The sequence below is a fragment of the Eubalaena glacialis genome, chromosome 1, assembly GCF_028564815.1.
Source record: "Eubalaena glacialis isolate mEubGla1 chromosome 1, mEubGla1.1.hap2.+ XY, whole genome shotgun sequence".
NCBI classification, from domain to species: Eukaryota; Metazoa; Chordata; class Mammalia; order Artiodactyla; family Balaenidae; genus Eubalaena; species Eubalaena glacialis.
In genome coordinates, this window is record NC_083716.1 from 213695970 (window position 1) to 213710172 (window position 14203).

At 32.5% G+C, this 14203-nt stretch overlaps 1 protein-coding gene across 7 annotated transcripts in view; it reads right to left on the minus strand.

The window, feature by feature from the left end:
• The window catches only part of KANSL1L (KAT8 regulatory NSL complex subunit 1 like), a 155769-nt gene that overhangs the window by 62800 nt on the left and 78766 nt on the right, over positions 1–14203 (minus strand). For 5 of the 7 annotated variants that reach the window (XM_061187007.1, XM_061187033.1, XM_061187041.1 and 2 more), the window contains exon 6: positions 1051–1255. In XM_061187007.1, the coding sequence (XP_061042990.1) occupies positions 1051–1255 (205 nt within the window). The remainder of the gene's footprint in view (positions 1–1050; positions 1256–14203) is intronic. The other 2 variants (XM_061187057.1, XM_061187049.1) reach the window with 2 other exon arrangements.

The window sequence follows — 14203 nt, forward strand, 5'->3', positions numbered from 1 at the left end:
ATTCTATTTATAACTATGAAATTATGAAATCATTTTCAAATATATTATTTCTCTATTGCTTGTAGCAACTTTAAATAAAAATTATTAAATAAAATATAATTCCTTATATAAAAACTTTAAATAAAATATTTTCCTATTAGGTTAATTAAATATGTAAAATTTCTTAAAATTCTGAAATAAAACTTTCTTAAAAATTTCAAGTTGGGAAAGCATACTACTAATACCTGAACTACTAAATGGCAAAAATCAATCTATTAATAAGAATTAATTTGTCAGAATTCACGTTCCTATTTATAAAAGGATCCTATAAAACCAAATTTGAAATTGGTTCCTAATGAAACGAAGCATCTTGATTTTTTATAGAAATATATTTAAAAATAGTTAATGTAGTAATAATCAAAAACAATATTAAATCAAGGATAATTTCTTTCCTTTGACATATTATTTAAAATATAATAGAAAAAAAGCACGTTATACCATGAGAACTAGAGATAACTTATTTTGCCCTCCATCACAGCTTATTTAGATATGCACTGAAAGATGTAAACCTAACATGTTGTTAGCAAATGAAAAATATGCTTTTCAAAATGAACGCTTTTAATGAAGCATATTTTATTTGCAGAAAGGGTAACCATGGTCATCTAAAACTTCATTGCTTATATGAAAAAGGAGTGCTCACCAGGTTTAACAAATACCAAACATAAAAGGGAGAGCAATGTCATTTCCTCCAAAATAACTGACAGCCCTGCAGATTGTTACTTTTTTCTTTATTAAGCAAAAGGCAAATATATAATACACTTGTGTTTTCCTTGTTACCCTTACCAGTAAAATTTTAAAATCAACTTGATATGTACATTTCTTTCAAACTAGTTTAAGCATAATAGTGATTTAAAAAAATGGAAATGTGAGAAGTTTCAGAATACACTGCTATGTTTAAAAAATTATTAAATCCCACTTATTCTAAACAACTGTGTACAATTCATATCCTCTCACTTGTGAAATATATTGACAGTAAAATCTTTGTTCATGTTTTCCCAAAGGCGACCTTACCTGAGGAGTCCAATAAAAAGTAGGGCTCAATCTGTAGAGTTTTCGTTTGTGGAAACTCTGAAGTGGCCTTGTTCGAGCTGCTGTACTCATGATAGTCAAGGATGGAGATTTCAATCTTGTCCTGTCTTTTCTCCTTTTCTTACTGTGCTTCTGGTTAAGTAACCAGCTACTGGAGGAAGAGAGCTCATCTAAATTCTCTGAAGCACTGATATGCCATGAAATAAATGGGGAGTGTAGGGAATAAAACAAAACAAACAAAAAAGACAAAGAAAACTAAATGTAAATCGCCTTGATCTATTATGACAGAAGAGTATTAATTTTACCCAATTTTGTGGTAACAATCGATCAAAGAATTAATATTAATGGGAAATCACATTTCAAGTTGTGAATACAGAATTTCTATTTTCTCCTGCAAAACAAATATCCCATAGGTTAGAGATGCTTACATGAGTTCACTAGTACAATGTAAATGTTCACTGTAAATCAATAATTCATGAATATTACACAGTGTTGAAACTATTTACATCAAATTCTTTTTGAATAAGGGTGAAATTATACAGGATTACAGGTTTTAAAAGGGCTAAAATCTCATCACTACATCATTAGCTGCTCTTACATAAGCATTACATATCGTTTCAGTGAATTTTGAAACAAAGATGCAATCCGACTACATTTTAAGAATCTTTTTAAACTTCTGATGACACAGAAGCCACAAACTATAAAATATTAAAACAGATCACACAAACTGCACATGAAATAACCATAATTTTATAATCATTCTTCATATTAATTTTTAAACATTTATTTAAATATTTTAAAACATCAGAACATCAGGAGGAAGTTAATGCTTGTCACCACATAAATTTAACTTCATTTATACCAGTATATTATATACAAAATATTCAGCTTTTTGGGCACTATAATATACCAGTTTCAACCTTATTTATATAAGATGAAAGCTAGTCAACTTAGCATTCTAAGATCAACAAGTGAAACTGCTGTACGTGATATTGCTAATCAACATATGAATTCTAAATGTGCTATTTGGTTCAAGTAGAATCAGTGTTTAATGGTAAACATAAGATATGGTTTTTCTATAGCAGTATCATTGGTTTTGAATATTTATGGCTGCTATAAGATATTCTATTATCTTGCAGATAAAGCAAGTAATTCAAGAACACTTTACATAGTAATAAGAAACCAGAAATAAAGGTACCTGAATGGCTTACGTTGGTGAAACCAAAATAAAATATGGAATTTGGTGACTACATATAAATAAAATTGAGTATGTACTACTAGCCAGACCAGTATAGGGAAATTGGTCTGGCCCCTGCCGCTGGCTCTCCTGCTGCATCGTGCATCACACTCCATCTGGTTCCCTGTGTTCCAGCTGCACTGCCTCCTTTCATTTCAAATAACTTGCACTCACTACTCACTATTATATACAATTTCTGCTTCCTGGAATTTTCTCACATCCTCCTTCACTTACATAATTTCCAATAATCATCTGGCTCTCGTTCAAAAGTCATTTCCTCAGGTAAGTCTTTGAGCCCTTGCATAGCCCCCTCCAAAGACTAAGTCAAATTCCCTTATGGGCTCTGATAGTACCATTCACCTTTTCTTCATAGTATTTTTCATGGTGATAAGTTTACATTTATTTGTATTATTATCTGATTAATGTCTTTCTCCTTTTCTAAGACTGTAAGTAGTACAAAGACTGTGTCTGTTTTGTTTAACTTTGTATCAGAAGTTCCTGATATTGTACCTTGCATACAGCAAATGCTCAATAAATATTTATTGAATGAATGGAGAAATATAAACATATATATTTGCAGATTTACCCACTCCAGCTCAGTGCTTTGCACAGTGCATGTATGACACCACATACTACACCTAAATAATTAGTTTAGTGAATGAGTAAACATGGAACATTCTAGTTTAAGACCCAAAAGAAGCTCTAAACAGAAGGCTACAAGAGACCTTTTAGGAAAATAAGTTACATATTTACACTGCCTTGAGTTCCATTCTAAATCTCTAACTTTGGTTTACAAAAGTTAGTTTCTGATAGTAAGATATGATGTACCTTATTTTATCTCATAATCATATATGCCCATTATAAATTTATAAGAATAATAAGCAGATGAGAGCTATAAGATGTTTTGATTTGTAAAAGAGAAGGCATGGATAAAGTTTAAAATTTTTCTTCTAATTTAAAAAGTGCAAAGTAACCAAGAGCTTTATCTAAGAAAATAAGCCAAAAGTCATAAATTCATGTTTTATTAACATTGTTAAATTTCTCTAACAGTTACTTAATGGCTTTCTGATATAATTGGTTTTCTATTACAATCTTAGAAAATCTTAGCAGTTAAGATATTTATGGATAACAATAAGCATTCAGTTTGCTTTTACAGAGTATAAATGGAAAACTTCAAGTGAATTTTTTAAATAAAAATTTTACTATGCTCTGATTACTACAGAAACCAAAGGCCCAGAAGTGAGGCAATTAATCTTTTAACTGATATTTTATTATAAATCCCTACGAAAATCAATTTCTGCAAACATTATGTACTTGTATCAAAATTAATAAAACAATCTAAAGATACGGGTTTATGGGGACATATATTAGCTAACTTCTTGGTGTCATCTTGGGGGTGGTGATAATGGTGGATGAATATGGGAGAACAGTCTAATTTCAATCTATTTTTTAATAAACTCAGTGAAAGATAGTCTAGAATTTTTAGTAAATTATTCAAGTATTTCATAACCTTTTGCCTAAGCCAAATTATTTTCTTAGAAGGACTGGAATAATCATTATAATGCTCTGCTCAAATGCTTTTAGTAAATAAGAAACTTTGGGTCCTGGTTATAAATTTAGGATGCTAAAACCATAAAAACATAGACAAGACTTCATGAAATTGTTTTTATCTTTTAATCTCAAGGAGCAGCAGCAGAGAATAATTATTCAACACAGAATTTTAAATTACTGTTTTAGTACTGTTTTCAACATTTCCCCCACATTCATGTATTCTTATGCTAAACACACTTCAGAAAAAGCAGAAATCAACAATGGAGAAGAGAATTAGAATGTGTATTATCTAAGAACTTATGATAGCCCCCAGTTCCCAATCTACTCATATACACAAATACCCACACCTGCCATACTGGGCTGAACAGTGTCCTCACAATATTTACAGCCACCAGGAACCTCAGATTGTGACCTTACTTGGAAATACAGTATTTGCAGATGTAATTAGGTAAAATGAGGTCATATACTGGATTAGGGTGGGTCCTATATCCAATCACTGATGTCCTTATAAGAAGAGACACAGAATTAAGGAAGAGATCCACCCAGGGAATAATGCCATGTGAAGACAGAGGAGAGAAGCCAAAAACGCCAAGGACTGCCAGGAACTGCCAGAAGCCAGGAAAAGGCAAGGATGGATTCTTCCCAGAAACCTTCAGAGAGAGTATGGCCCTGCCTGACACCTTGATTTTAAGAACATCTAGCCTCCAGAACTGTGAAAGAATAAATATCTGTTATACTAAGCCACACACTTAGTGGTGATTTGTTATAACACCCCTATGAAACGGATATATTCATAAAAGTACACACCTAAGAATCACTATTTTTGCGTAACTTATAATGTCTATTTCAAGTCTACTTTGATCTTTTGGAGTTCTTTGATGACTTCAACCTATAGCAGCTAAGGTAGGTGCAACCTTTTCCAAACTTTCCCTGATGCCCAAAGTCCTGCCAACAGTTGAATTTAATACCTTTCTTTCCCTTGATAATGTTTGGAGAAATGAATGCATCATATACTCAGATATAGTCAATGATATTTTAAAGAAATTATATAAAATTGGACTTTATATAAACGTACTAAAATGGCCTACTAGGGGCATTACTTGTCCTCCACATGGCAAAAACAAACATCTCTCTCAAATGGCCAATGGACCAAGATCCAGGCATTATCTGCTACATATAGAGAAAACAGTGCATTGACCAGCCCATTCCCCCTACTCGAGGAATTAAGTAGGAAAATTAGACCCCTTACTCAAAAATACAAGTCTCTTCAACTGTAGCAACAAGAAAATGTGTTGGAGTACACTGTAAAATGGCATTCTAAATTAGATATGGTCCCTAAAAAAAATTAAGGTACTTACCTGTTCTAAAAAATTAAGGTACTTCTTAATGCAGCCATTAAAATGGGAAAAAAATATTTTAAGTATAGAAAGCTTCAGATATACTTTGAAATAAGATATAAAACTGCTTCCAATAGATCTCAACTATGAAAATAATGTAAAAAATGATAGGAAGGAAATATACTCTGAGCAATATAAGTGATTTCTACTTTCTTCTTAGTATTTTATGAATTTTTAACTTTTCATACAATGAACTTATATAATTTTATAAGAAGAAAACAAAAATGTCATCCAAAATTGCAGTCTTTTTTTTTTTGGCATTAGGAATTTCTAATATTTACATTTTAAAATGTAACATAACAACCAAATGTAATATGGATTTTGTTTGGGTCCTGATTCTAACAAATTATCCTAACAAAATTCTAAGAAACAAATTTGTTAGAATAACAAATTATTCTAACAAAATCATAAAAAGATGATTTCGAGACAACTGGGAAAATACGAATATAGAGAATTTCATGATAGTGATAAATTATGACTAATATTATAAGAATAATTTTAAAAAGCAGATGATAACAACATGGTGGGTATGTTGAAAAAAAGCTTATCAGAGAAATATACAGAAGTATTTACAGTTAAAATAACAATCAATAGAATTTATTTTTTAAAAGCATAGGAAAAAAATGTGTCAGGAAGGGAAATAGCTGAAATGAGTAGCAAAATCTTGACAACTGTTAAAGCTGGGAATAAGTTGAGTCACTTTGCTATGCTTTCTATATGTTAAAGCTTTTCATAATAAAGGTTGAAAGAAAAAGAGACCGACTATTGCAGTGTTATCTGCCATTCTTATCTCTGGCTCTTAATTTCAAGTGGGACTCGAAATTATAAAGTATAACGGCAAAGGGACTAGGAAGCCAATATGATAGCTATATTTTTCTGAGTATTGTGACATAAAATTTGTCAAACATTTCTAGCTAATCTATAGTTTGGGAGTACAGTTCAGATTCTTCAATATAATCTGTGAGCTGTTTTTCTGACATAAGATACAGTTTGAAATTGAGACTTTCTATTTTACTAATTATTATTTTTCAGTTTAAAGGAAAATTTGCAAATAGAAAAAAGTTGAAAAAAAAAAGCTAAAATATTTTTCAAAATCTCATCATCTAAACATAAATATAGCTTTAATAAAAAATTTAATTTTTATCCTTCAAATCTTTTTTTTTCCTATGAAATCATACTGTACAATGATTTTGGCATCCTGATTTTTCCAGCTAACATTCCAAAGGAGTATGTTCCTATATGACTACATCCCTTCTATACACATAATTTTTTAATAGTTATATGATATGCCTCCCAGTGGTTGTATCACAATTTATTTAAAAATTTCCTATAACATTAAGTTTTAGACTTATATTAATAGAGGTTAAAAGGGAAAAGTAAAGTTTTTACAAAAGAAAATAATTCCTACTGGTATTATTTTAAAAACACAGCAGGAGAAGTTTTAGTTCCTTATTGATGTTGTACATCTAGCTAATACAATAGTTAATGACACTCATAGAAACCCAAAATTATGTTGAAAACTTCAGCCTGGAATTTGCTGCTAAAAATGTTTTCTCATAACTGAGAAGTGACTATTGAAAATATTATGAGGGTAAAAGAATTACATTATATGTTATTAGTTTACCAGTTTAGCGGCAGTTTTTCAATTGTGATGCCCAATTAGAAAGAATCGTTGCATTTCGTGAGATAATTATCATCAGTGGAATTAAATAGCATGACCATGATTAATTGGAATTTAATTTCATATCATATTCTGGGACTCATTAAAGCAAAAACAAACAACAACAAAAATCTAGCCATTATTTCAAGTAGAAATTCACTTTCCCAGAGATAATACCCCATGGGGTAAATAAGGATGTATTTACAACATTTTATCTTCATTTTAGAGTATGAGATCTAAAAACCAATAACTGTCTCTATGATGGTAAAATGTAATGCTTCATTTGTTTGAAGACTCAATCTTTTCAGCTGCTCAGTTCCTGGTGACTCATCTTAAACCCTGCTGCCAAGATTAATAAAGCTAAGAAAACAATTCTGAGTTCTGGGAGATACTGCCATTAAATAAGAGATGGGGGTTGGGAATCAATGAATAAAAAGTGGACAAAACAGCCGCCCTGAAAAATAATTAACCAAGTGAATTTATTTTAGACATTGAAAGAAAAAGATCATTAGGATATTATAAAAATTACCTTAAATATTTTTTAAAAATTATATCAAGCATTAAGTTCTACATGGTCCACTAAAAATTAATACATAGAATAGGTAACCAAACTTTAAAAATTCAAAATTTAAATTTCTTCCAACCTAACTATATACAAAACTTATGATATAATGTGATATAAAGCTAGAATGAGAATGCTTTATTAGAAGCACTTATGAGTTTACTTATCTGGTAAGTCCAAATATACAGAATACAGCTGAAATTGCGAAACCCTTTTAAATAACCAAAAAAGATCTTAGTAAGTCCATGTATGAAAGCTCACTCCTGTTACTGTTAAGAGAGGGGCCTTCTGTCTTACTACAGAATGTCTCTTATTATAGTACAGGTACTTCTACCACTCTAACTTTGGTTATCTGATTTTCTAGGCCAGAGTTAAATTTGATAAGAGGAAGCAGAATTGCAGGAGACAGCCATGAGACCAACAACTGAAATACCAATCTGACTATGGGAGAGAAAAAGCAAATAAGTACAAAATATTTTTTTTGGAATGCTGATTACCTGAAAGAAATCTTAAAAGTCATTCCATTCATTCAAAAAATATTTATTTGTGTCCATGTTATGACTCACTGATCTAGATACTAGGAATATAGCAGTTAATAAGACAGACCAAAAAAATTCCTACTCTCATGGAGCTTACATTCTCATCCAGGAAGACAGATAATAAACAAGTAAAAAAAAATAACAAAATTGTATCACACTTGTCATCTCATTTGATCCTCACAGCAACCCAGGAAGCGAACTATTCTCATTTCAACTGTGATTTAGAAAGTTGCCTAAAATCACAATGCTACCAAGTTGCAGAGTTAGTACTGATCTCAGACCCATCTGATTCCAAAATGATTTTAACAATGCAGTGAGTTTTCTTCATAGCATTTGATCAGGATTTTAAATTTCACATTTATTTGTGTGATTATTTGGTTGATGTCATTTTTACCCAATTAGACTCTATACCATAAGGTCAGAGATCACACCTGGTTTTGTTCAACATCATATCCCTATCCAATCCAAAGCCTGGCACACTGCCATCACTCAGTAGGTATTTGTTGACTATTAAGTGAATTCTTTTATAGATAAACAATTATTAATCTCAATAGCCTCTGAGGATGTGGTCATAGTGATGAGCTTGAGTTATCAAAAAAAAACTTAATTAAGTTCAGTATCATCCAAGAAAGGCAATGTGTAATAAATTTTACTTAAACAATTCTTCCCAAATGGCTTATTTGAAAGTTTTTGACATTTGAATAGAATTATCATTCCTCCTCCTGTCGTGGGTACTTCTTTCCATAATAACTTCTAGATTATCCTTTAAAGTTACTAGATATGTTGAGTATAGTAATTTCTCTTTATTCACTAAATCTCTAGATTTAAGCTAACATAAAACATCAAAAGCAAAGCACAATAGTGATGTTGCAAAAAGATATACATTTTAGACTGTATTGAGACCTTTTTGCTTTTATTTTTAATTTGTTTGAAAAAATGGAATTCCTTACAAATAAGCATTTAGTTGAAGAATATTAGCATTAGAAACTACTTTAGAAAATATTTGTATTCCAGTAAATTTAAGATAAAAAAAAGTGAGATGTAAAGAGATTAACTGACTTGCCCAAAGTCACAAAATGTCAAAACAAAAAGTACATGTAAAAAGGGTATACTTCCAAAATCTCAAGTAACCCACAAACCACTAAATTAAAAACCACTATAATTAAGAATTAACAAAAGTTAAAACCTTCTGGAGGGGAAGAAGGAGATTAAATGTCCCAAGATGGTCTTTTGAGAAGGTATGTTTAGTGTAATGAGAATAAAATCCAACAGTGTGTTTATCTGGGTTTAAGAGTACTTGGTTTAATTACAGAGTCCCAAACAAATTAGGTAGACCAAAAACAAGTCAGCAACTTTTTATCTTCCCAAGAGATATGATGGAAAAACAGATGGTACCTCAGTGACTCCTAGTACCTATGTGACAGGTGTCTTCAGTGGCAGCTGGCCTTTAAGGCTCTACATATGTATGCCCTCAAATACTGATCGTAACTCAGGCCACTTTGAAGTACTTCTTTAAAAGAGTAAGAATAGTTCTAAATCAATGACCAGTACCCTGCCCAGGATTTGAAAGAAATATATCCACAATTTTAATATATATTATATATTGTCTCCCAGTGGCTGGTATGTTTACTGCAAGACATACTTAAAACTCTTAGTTGATGACCTGTTGAGTGATATACTACATTTTAGTAGATAAAACATGTGCCATTTAAGATGACAGAATTGTAGAAACTGGGTTAGAGTGTAGGCTTAATGATTGTCAAATGTTGGTTAAGGCTTTACAAAATTTTTAGAAGCAAGAGAATGTCAATATTTAGATACCATAATGAAACCAATAACTGGATCAGTCTCTACCACCAAATTTTAAGGTAACATTGAAATGAGATTTAATTCTCTTTGTTTCACTTTCAACAAATTAAATATCACATTCCTACTTCTACCTTAAAATTTTGGTATTTTATGGTTATAATTTTAACAACGTGGGACTAAACACTGTATTTTCTATTTGTCCTTTTTGAAGTGTACAATTTTTACCTTATTTTAACTCTTTTATTGTAAAATATAAGATACCTATAGTTAAGTACATAAAACATTTATCTTTTGAGAAGGCACGTGTAACTTGTAAATATGAAGCAATACCTCACCTACTCCTCCACTGTCCCATAATTACCACTCAGGTCAAGAAAAGGAACATTATCAGCACCTAAGAAACCCCTGCCGCATGTGGACCTCTCCATCATACTTAATGTAGAAACATCAAAAGTTAAATCAGTACAGATCTTTCTCAACTTACGATGGGGTTACATCCTGATAAACCATTGTAAATTGAAAATATTTTAAGTCAAAAATGCATATAATCCCAAACATCATAGCTTAGCCTAGACTACCTTAAACATGCTCAGAATACTGATATTAGCCTACAGTGAGGTAAAATCACCTAACACAAAGCCTATTTTATAATAAAATGTTGAATACCTCATGTAATTTATTGAATACTGTACTGAAAGTGAAAAACGGAATAGTTGCTTAGGTGCAGAAAGTAAGTATATTGGCTGTTTACCCTCATGATTCTGTGGCTGCCTGGGAGCTGCAGCTTGTTGCCACTGCCCAGCATCACAAGAGATTATCATGCCACATATCACTAGACCAGGAAAAGATCCAAATTCAAAATTTGACATACAGTTTCTGCTGAACGCATATCACTTTTGCACCATCATAAAGTTGAAAAACTGTAAGTCTGACCATTGTAAGTCAAGGAACGTCTGTACTTTTACCAGCCTCCTGAGAACAATTTAAATCCATTTACCTTCCTCCTGACCTATATGCTGTTGTTGCCATGGAATTTTTTTAACCCTACTAGACATATTTTCTACTGTGTGTTCACATATAACCATATAGTTATTACCATTTTATTTGTTCTTCATCCCTTCTTGCATCTCTCAAAAGGATCATCACTTTCCACTGCCTGAAACACTCCCTTTATGGTTATCATCAATTAGAGTCTACTGGTGACAAACGCTCAGTTTTGCTTTGTCTGAAAACATTTGTGTTTCAAGGTCAGACTTGAAAGATGTTTTCTCTGGGTATAGAATTTCTAGATAAGACAGTTATTTTCTTTCAACACAATGAAGATATCATTTCACTGTACTCTGGCTCCTATTATTACTCTTGAGAAGTCAGCTGTCAGCTGAACTCTGGCTTCAATTAAGGTAATGTCTTCCTCCTTTCCTGCCCCGACTGTTGCTTTTAGATATTCCATTTGTTTCTGTTTTTGTTTTTTTCCCCACATTTCCTCTCTATTTCTAGGGGTATATTTCTTTTTATTCGTCCTGCTCAGGAATCTGTGTTTGACTTCCTGAATTTGATGTCTTTCATCAGATCAGGTAACTTTTCATCCAATACCTCCTCAACTATTGCTTCTGCTCCAGTCTCTATCTCATCTTCCAGGTCTCTAATTAAGTCTCATATTAGACCTGCTCAATATATTCTCCACATTTTTTTTTTTTTTTTTTTTTTGGCTGCACCTGGTGGCATGTGGGATTTTAGTTCCCCGACCAGAAATTGAACCCATGTCCCCTGCAGTGGAAGCATGGAGTCTTAACCACGGGACCACCAGGGAAGTCCATGTTCTCCACATTTTTAAATGACTCTTGTATTTTCCATTGTTTTGTCTCTTTTCCTACATTCTGGAACTTTTCTTCTAATCTATCTTTTACATTACGAATTCTGTCTCCAATTGTGTCCACAGTGCTGCCAAACTCACTTGGTTTTTAATTTCAGTATTTTTCAGAAGTTTTATTTGGACCTTTTTCAAATGTGCTAGTCACTTTTATAGATTCTTCCCTGCAGGTATTTTTAAGCCTCTTTTATTTCTAAAATCAGAATAAGCACTGTTTTTTAAATAATCAGCATTTGATAATTCGGATATCTGAAAACTTTATGATGTTTTTGCTGTTATTTTCTCCTTATTCTTACTGTCATTGCCCTGTGTCCTCATGTTTGATTATATTTGACTGTGTGCTGATCACTGCTCTTGAAAAATTATTCATGAGGATTTCCTGGGCCTAAGAAAGAAGGTGCCTTCCTCTAGAGAGAATCTGCATTTGCCTCTGCCATCTATCTTGCAGTGTCATCCATTCTAGAACCATTTTAAACTAGGCATTCCTTGGATGACTCATTGATGCAAATTTGGACTGAAAATCCATGTCAAAGTCCCCACCATGGTCACACTATCTCAAAGTAGGTTTGCTTTTTTTATTTTATCTTCTGCTGTGCTCAGCACCAAGGCAACTCTCCCCATGGTGCCCCAGGAATGGGAAAAGGGAAACAGTTTTTTTTTTAATTGAAGTATAGTTGATTTACAATGTTGTGTTAGTTTCTGGTGTACAGCAAAGGATATGAAAAAGAATATGCATATATATTCTTTTCCATATTCTTTTCTATTATGGTTTATTACAGGATATTGAATATAGTTCCCTGGGCTATACAGTAGGATCTTGTTGTTTATCTATTTTATATATAGTAGTTTGTATCTACTAATCCCAAACTCCTAATTTAGCTCTTTCCCACCCCTTTCCCCTTTGGTAACCATAAGTTTGTTTTCTGTGTTTGTGAGTCTGCTTCTGTTTTGTAAATAAGTTCATTAGTATCATATTTTAGATCCCACATAAAAGTGATGACATATGGTATTTGTCTTTCTGTCTGACTTACTTCACTTAGTATAATAATCTCTAGGTCCATCCATGTTGCTGTAAATAGCATTATTTCATTCTTTAATGGCTAAGTAGCATTCCACTGTATACATACATACATATATATATATATATATATATATATATATATATATATATATATATATACACATACAACATCTTCTTTATCCATTCATCTATTTGTTTTTTTTAACATCTCTATTGGAGTATAATTGTTTTACACTGGTGTGTTAGTTTCTGCTTTATAACAAAGTGAATCAGTTATACATATACATATGTCCCCATATCTCTTCCCTTTTGTGTCTCCCTCCCTCCCACTCTCCCTATCCCACCCCTCTAGGTGGTCACAAAGCACCGAGCTGATCTCCCTGTGCTATGCGGCTGCTTGCCACTAGCTATGTATTTTACGTTTGGTAGTGTATATATGTCCATGCCACTCTCTCACTTTGTCCCAGCTTACCCCTCCCCCTCCCCGTATCCCAAGTCGATTCTCTAGTAGGTCTGTGTCTTTATTCCCATCTTGCCCCTAGGTTCTTCATGACCTTTTTTTTTTTTTTTAGATTCCATATATATGTGTTAGCATACGGTATTTGTTTTTCTCTTTCTGACTTACTTCACTCTGTATGACAGACTCTAGGTTCATCCACCTCACCACAAATAACTCAATTTTGTTTCTTTTTATGGCTGAGTAATATTCCATTGTATACACGTGCCACATCTTCTTTATCCATTCATCTGTTGGTGGACACTTAGGTTGCTTCCATGTCCTGGCTATTGTAAACATATCCATTCGTCTACTGATGGGCATTTAAGTTGCTTCCATGTTTTGGCTTGTATTTGTATTACATGTATTGTAGATAGTGCTGCTATGAATGCTGGGGTGCATGAATCTTTTCAGATTAGAGTTTTTCTCTGGATATATGCCCAGGAGTGGGATTGCTGGATTATATGGCAACTCTATTTTTAGTTTTTTAAGGAACCTCCATACTGTTTTCCAAAGTGGCTGCACCAATTTATATTCCCACCAACAGTGTAGGAGGGTTCGGGAAAGGAAATCAGTTTTCTTTCTTATTTACATTTACTGTGAAGGTGTAGCTCCTGGAGGAAGGTGATCTCAGCTAAATATAGGCAGGATTTCATTTTATCGCCCTACTATAGGCAAGGCCATGGGCTTTGATTTATCATCCTCTAACCCCATAAGCTATTAAAACTTCACTTGATTTTCCTGGATTTGGCTCTGATTTTTCTCTTTCCCCAGAAAGCTATCAAAACCTCAACTTAATTTTGACAGAATTTGGCCTCAGACAAAGTAGATTGCTGTGCTTTGTTTACTTTTCTGGGTTCTTGCTTTTTTTTAGCTTTTGGCTTAGAAATATCACTAACAACATTCAATAATTTCTCATTTTCTAAGTAAACAATTAAAAATCTCTTATTCAATCCCCCAATTCCCCTTCTGGGTACATATCCAAAAAATAAA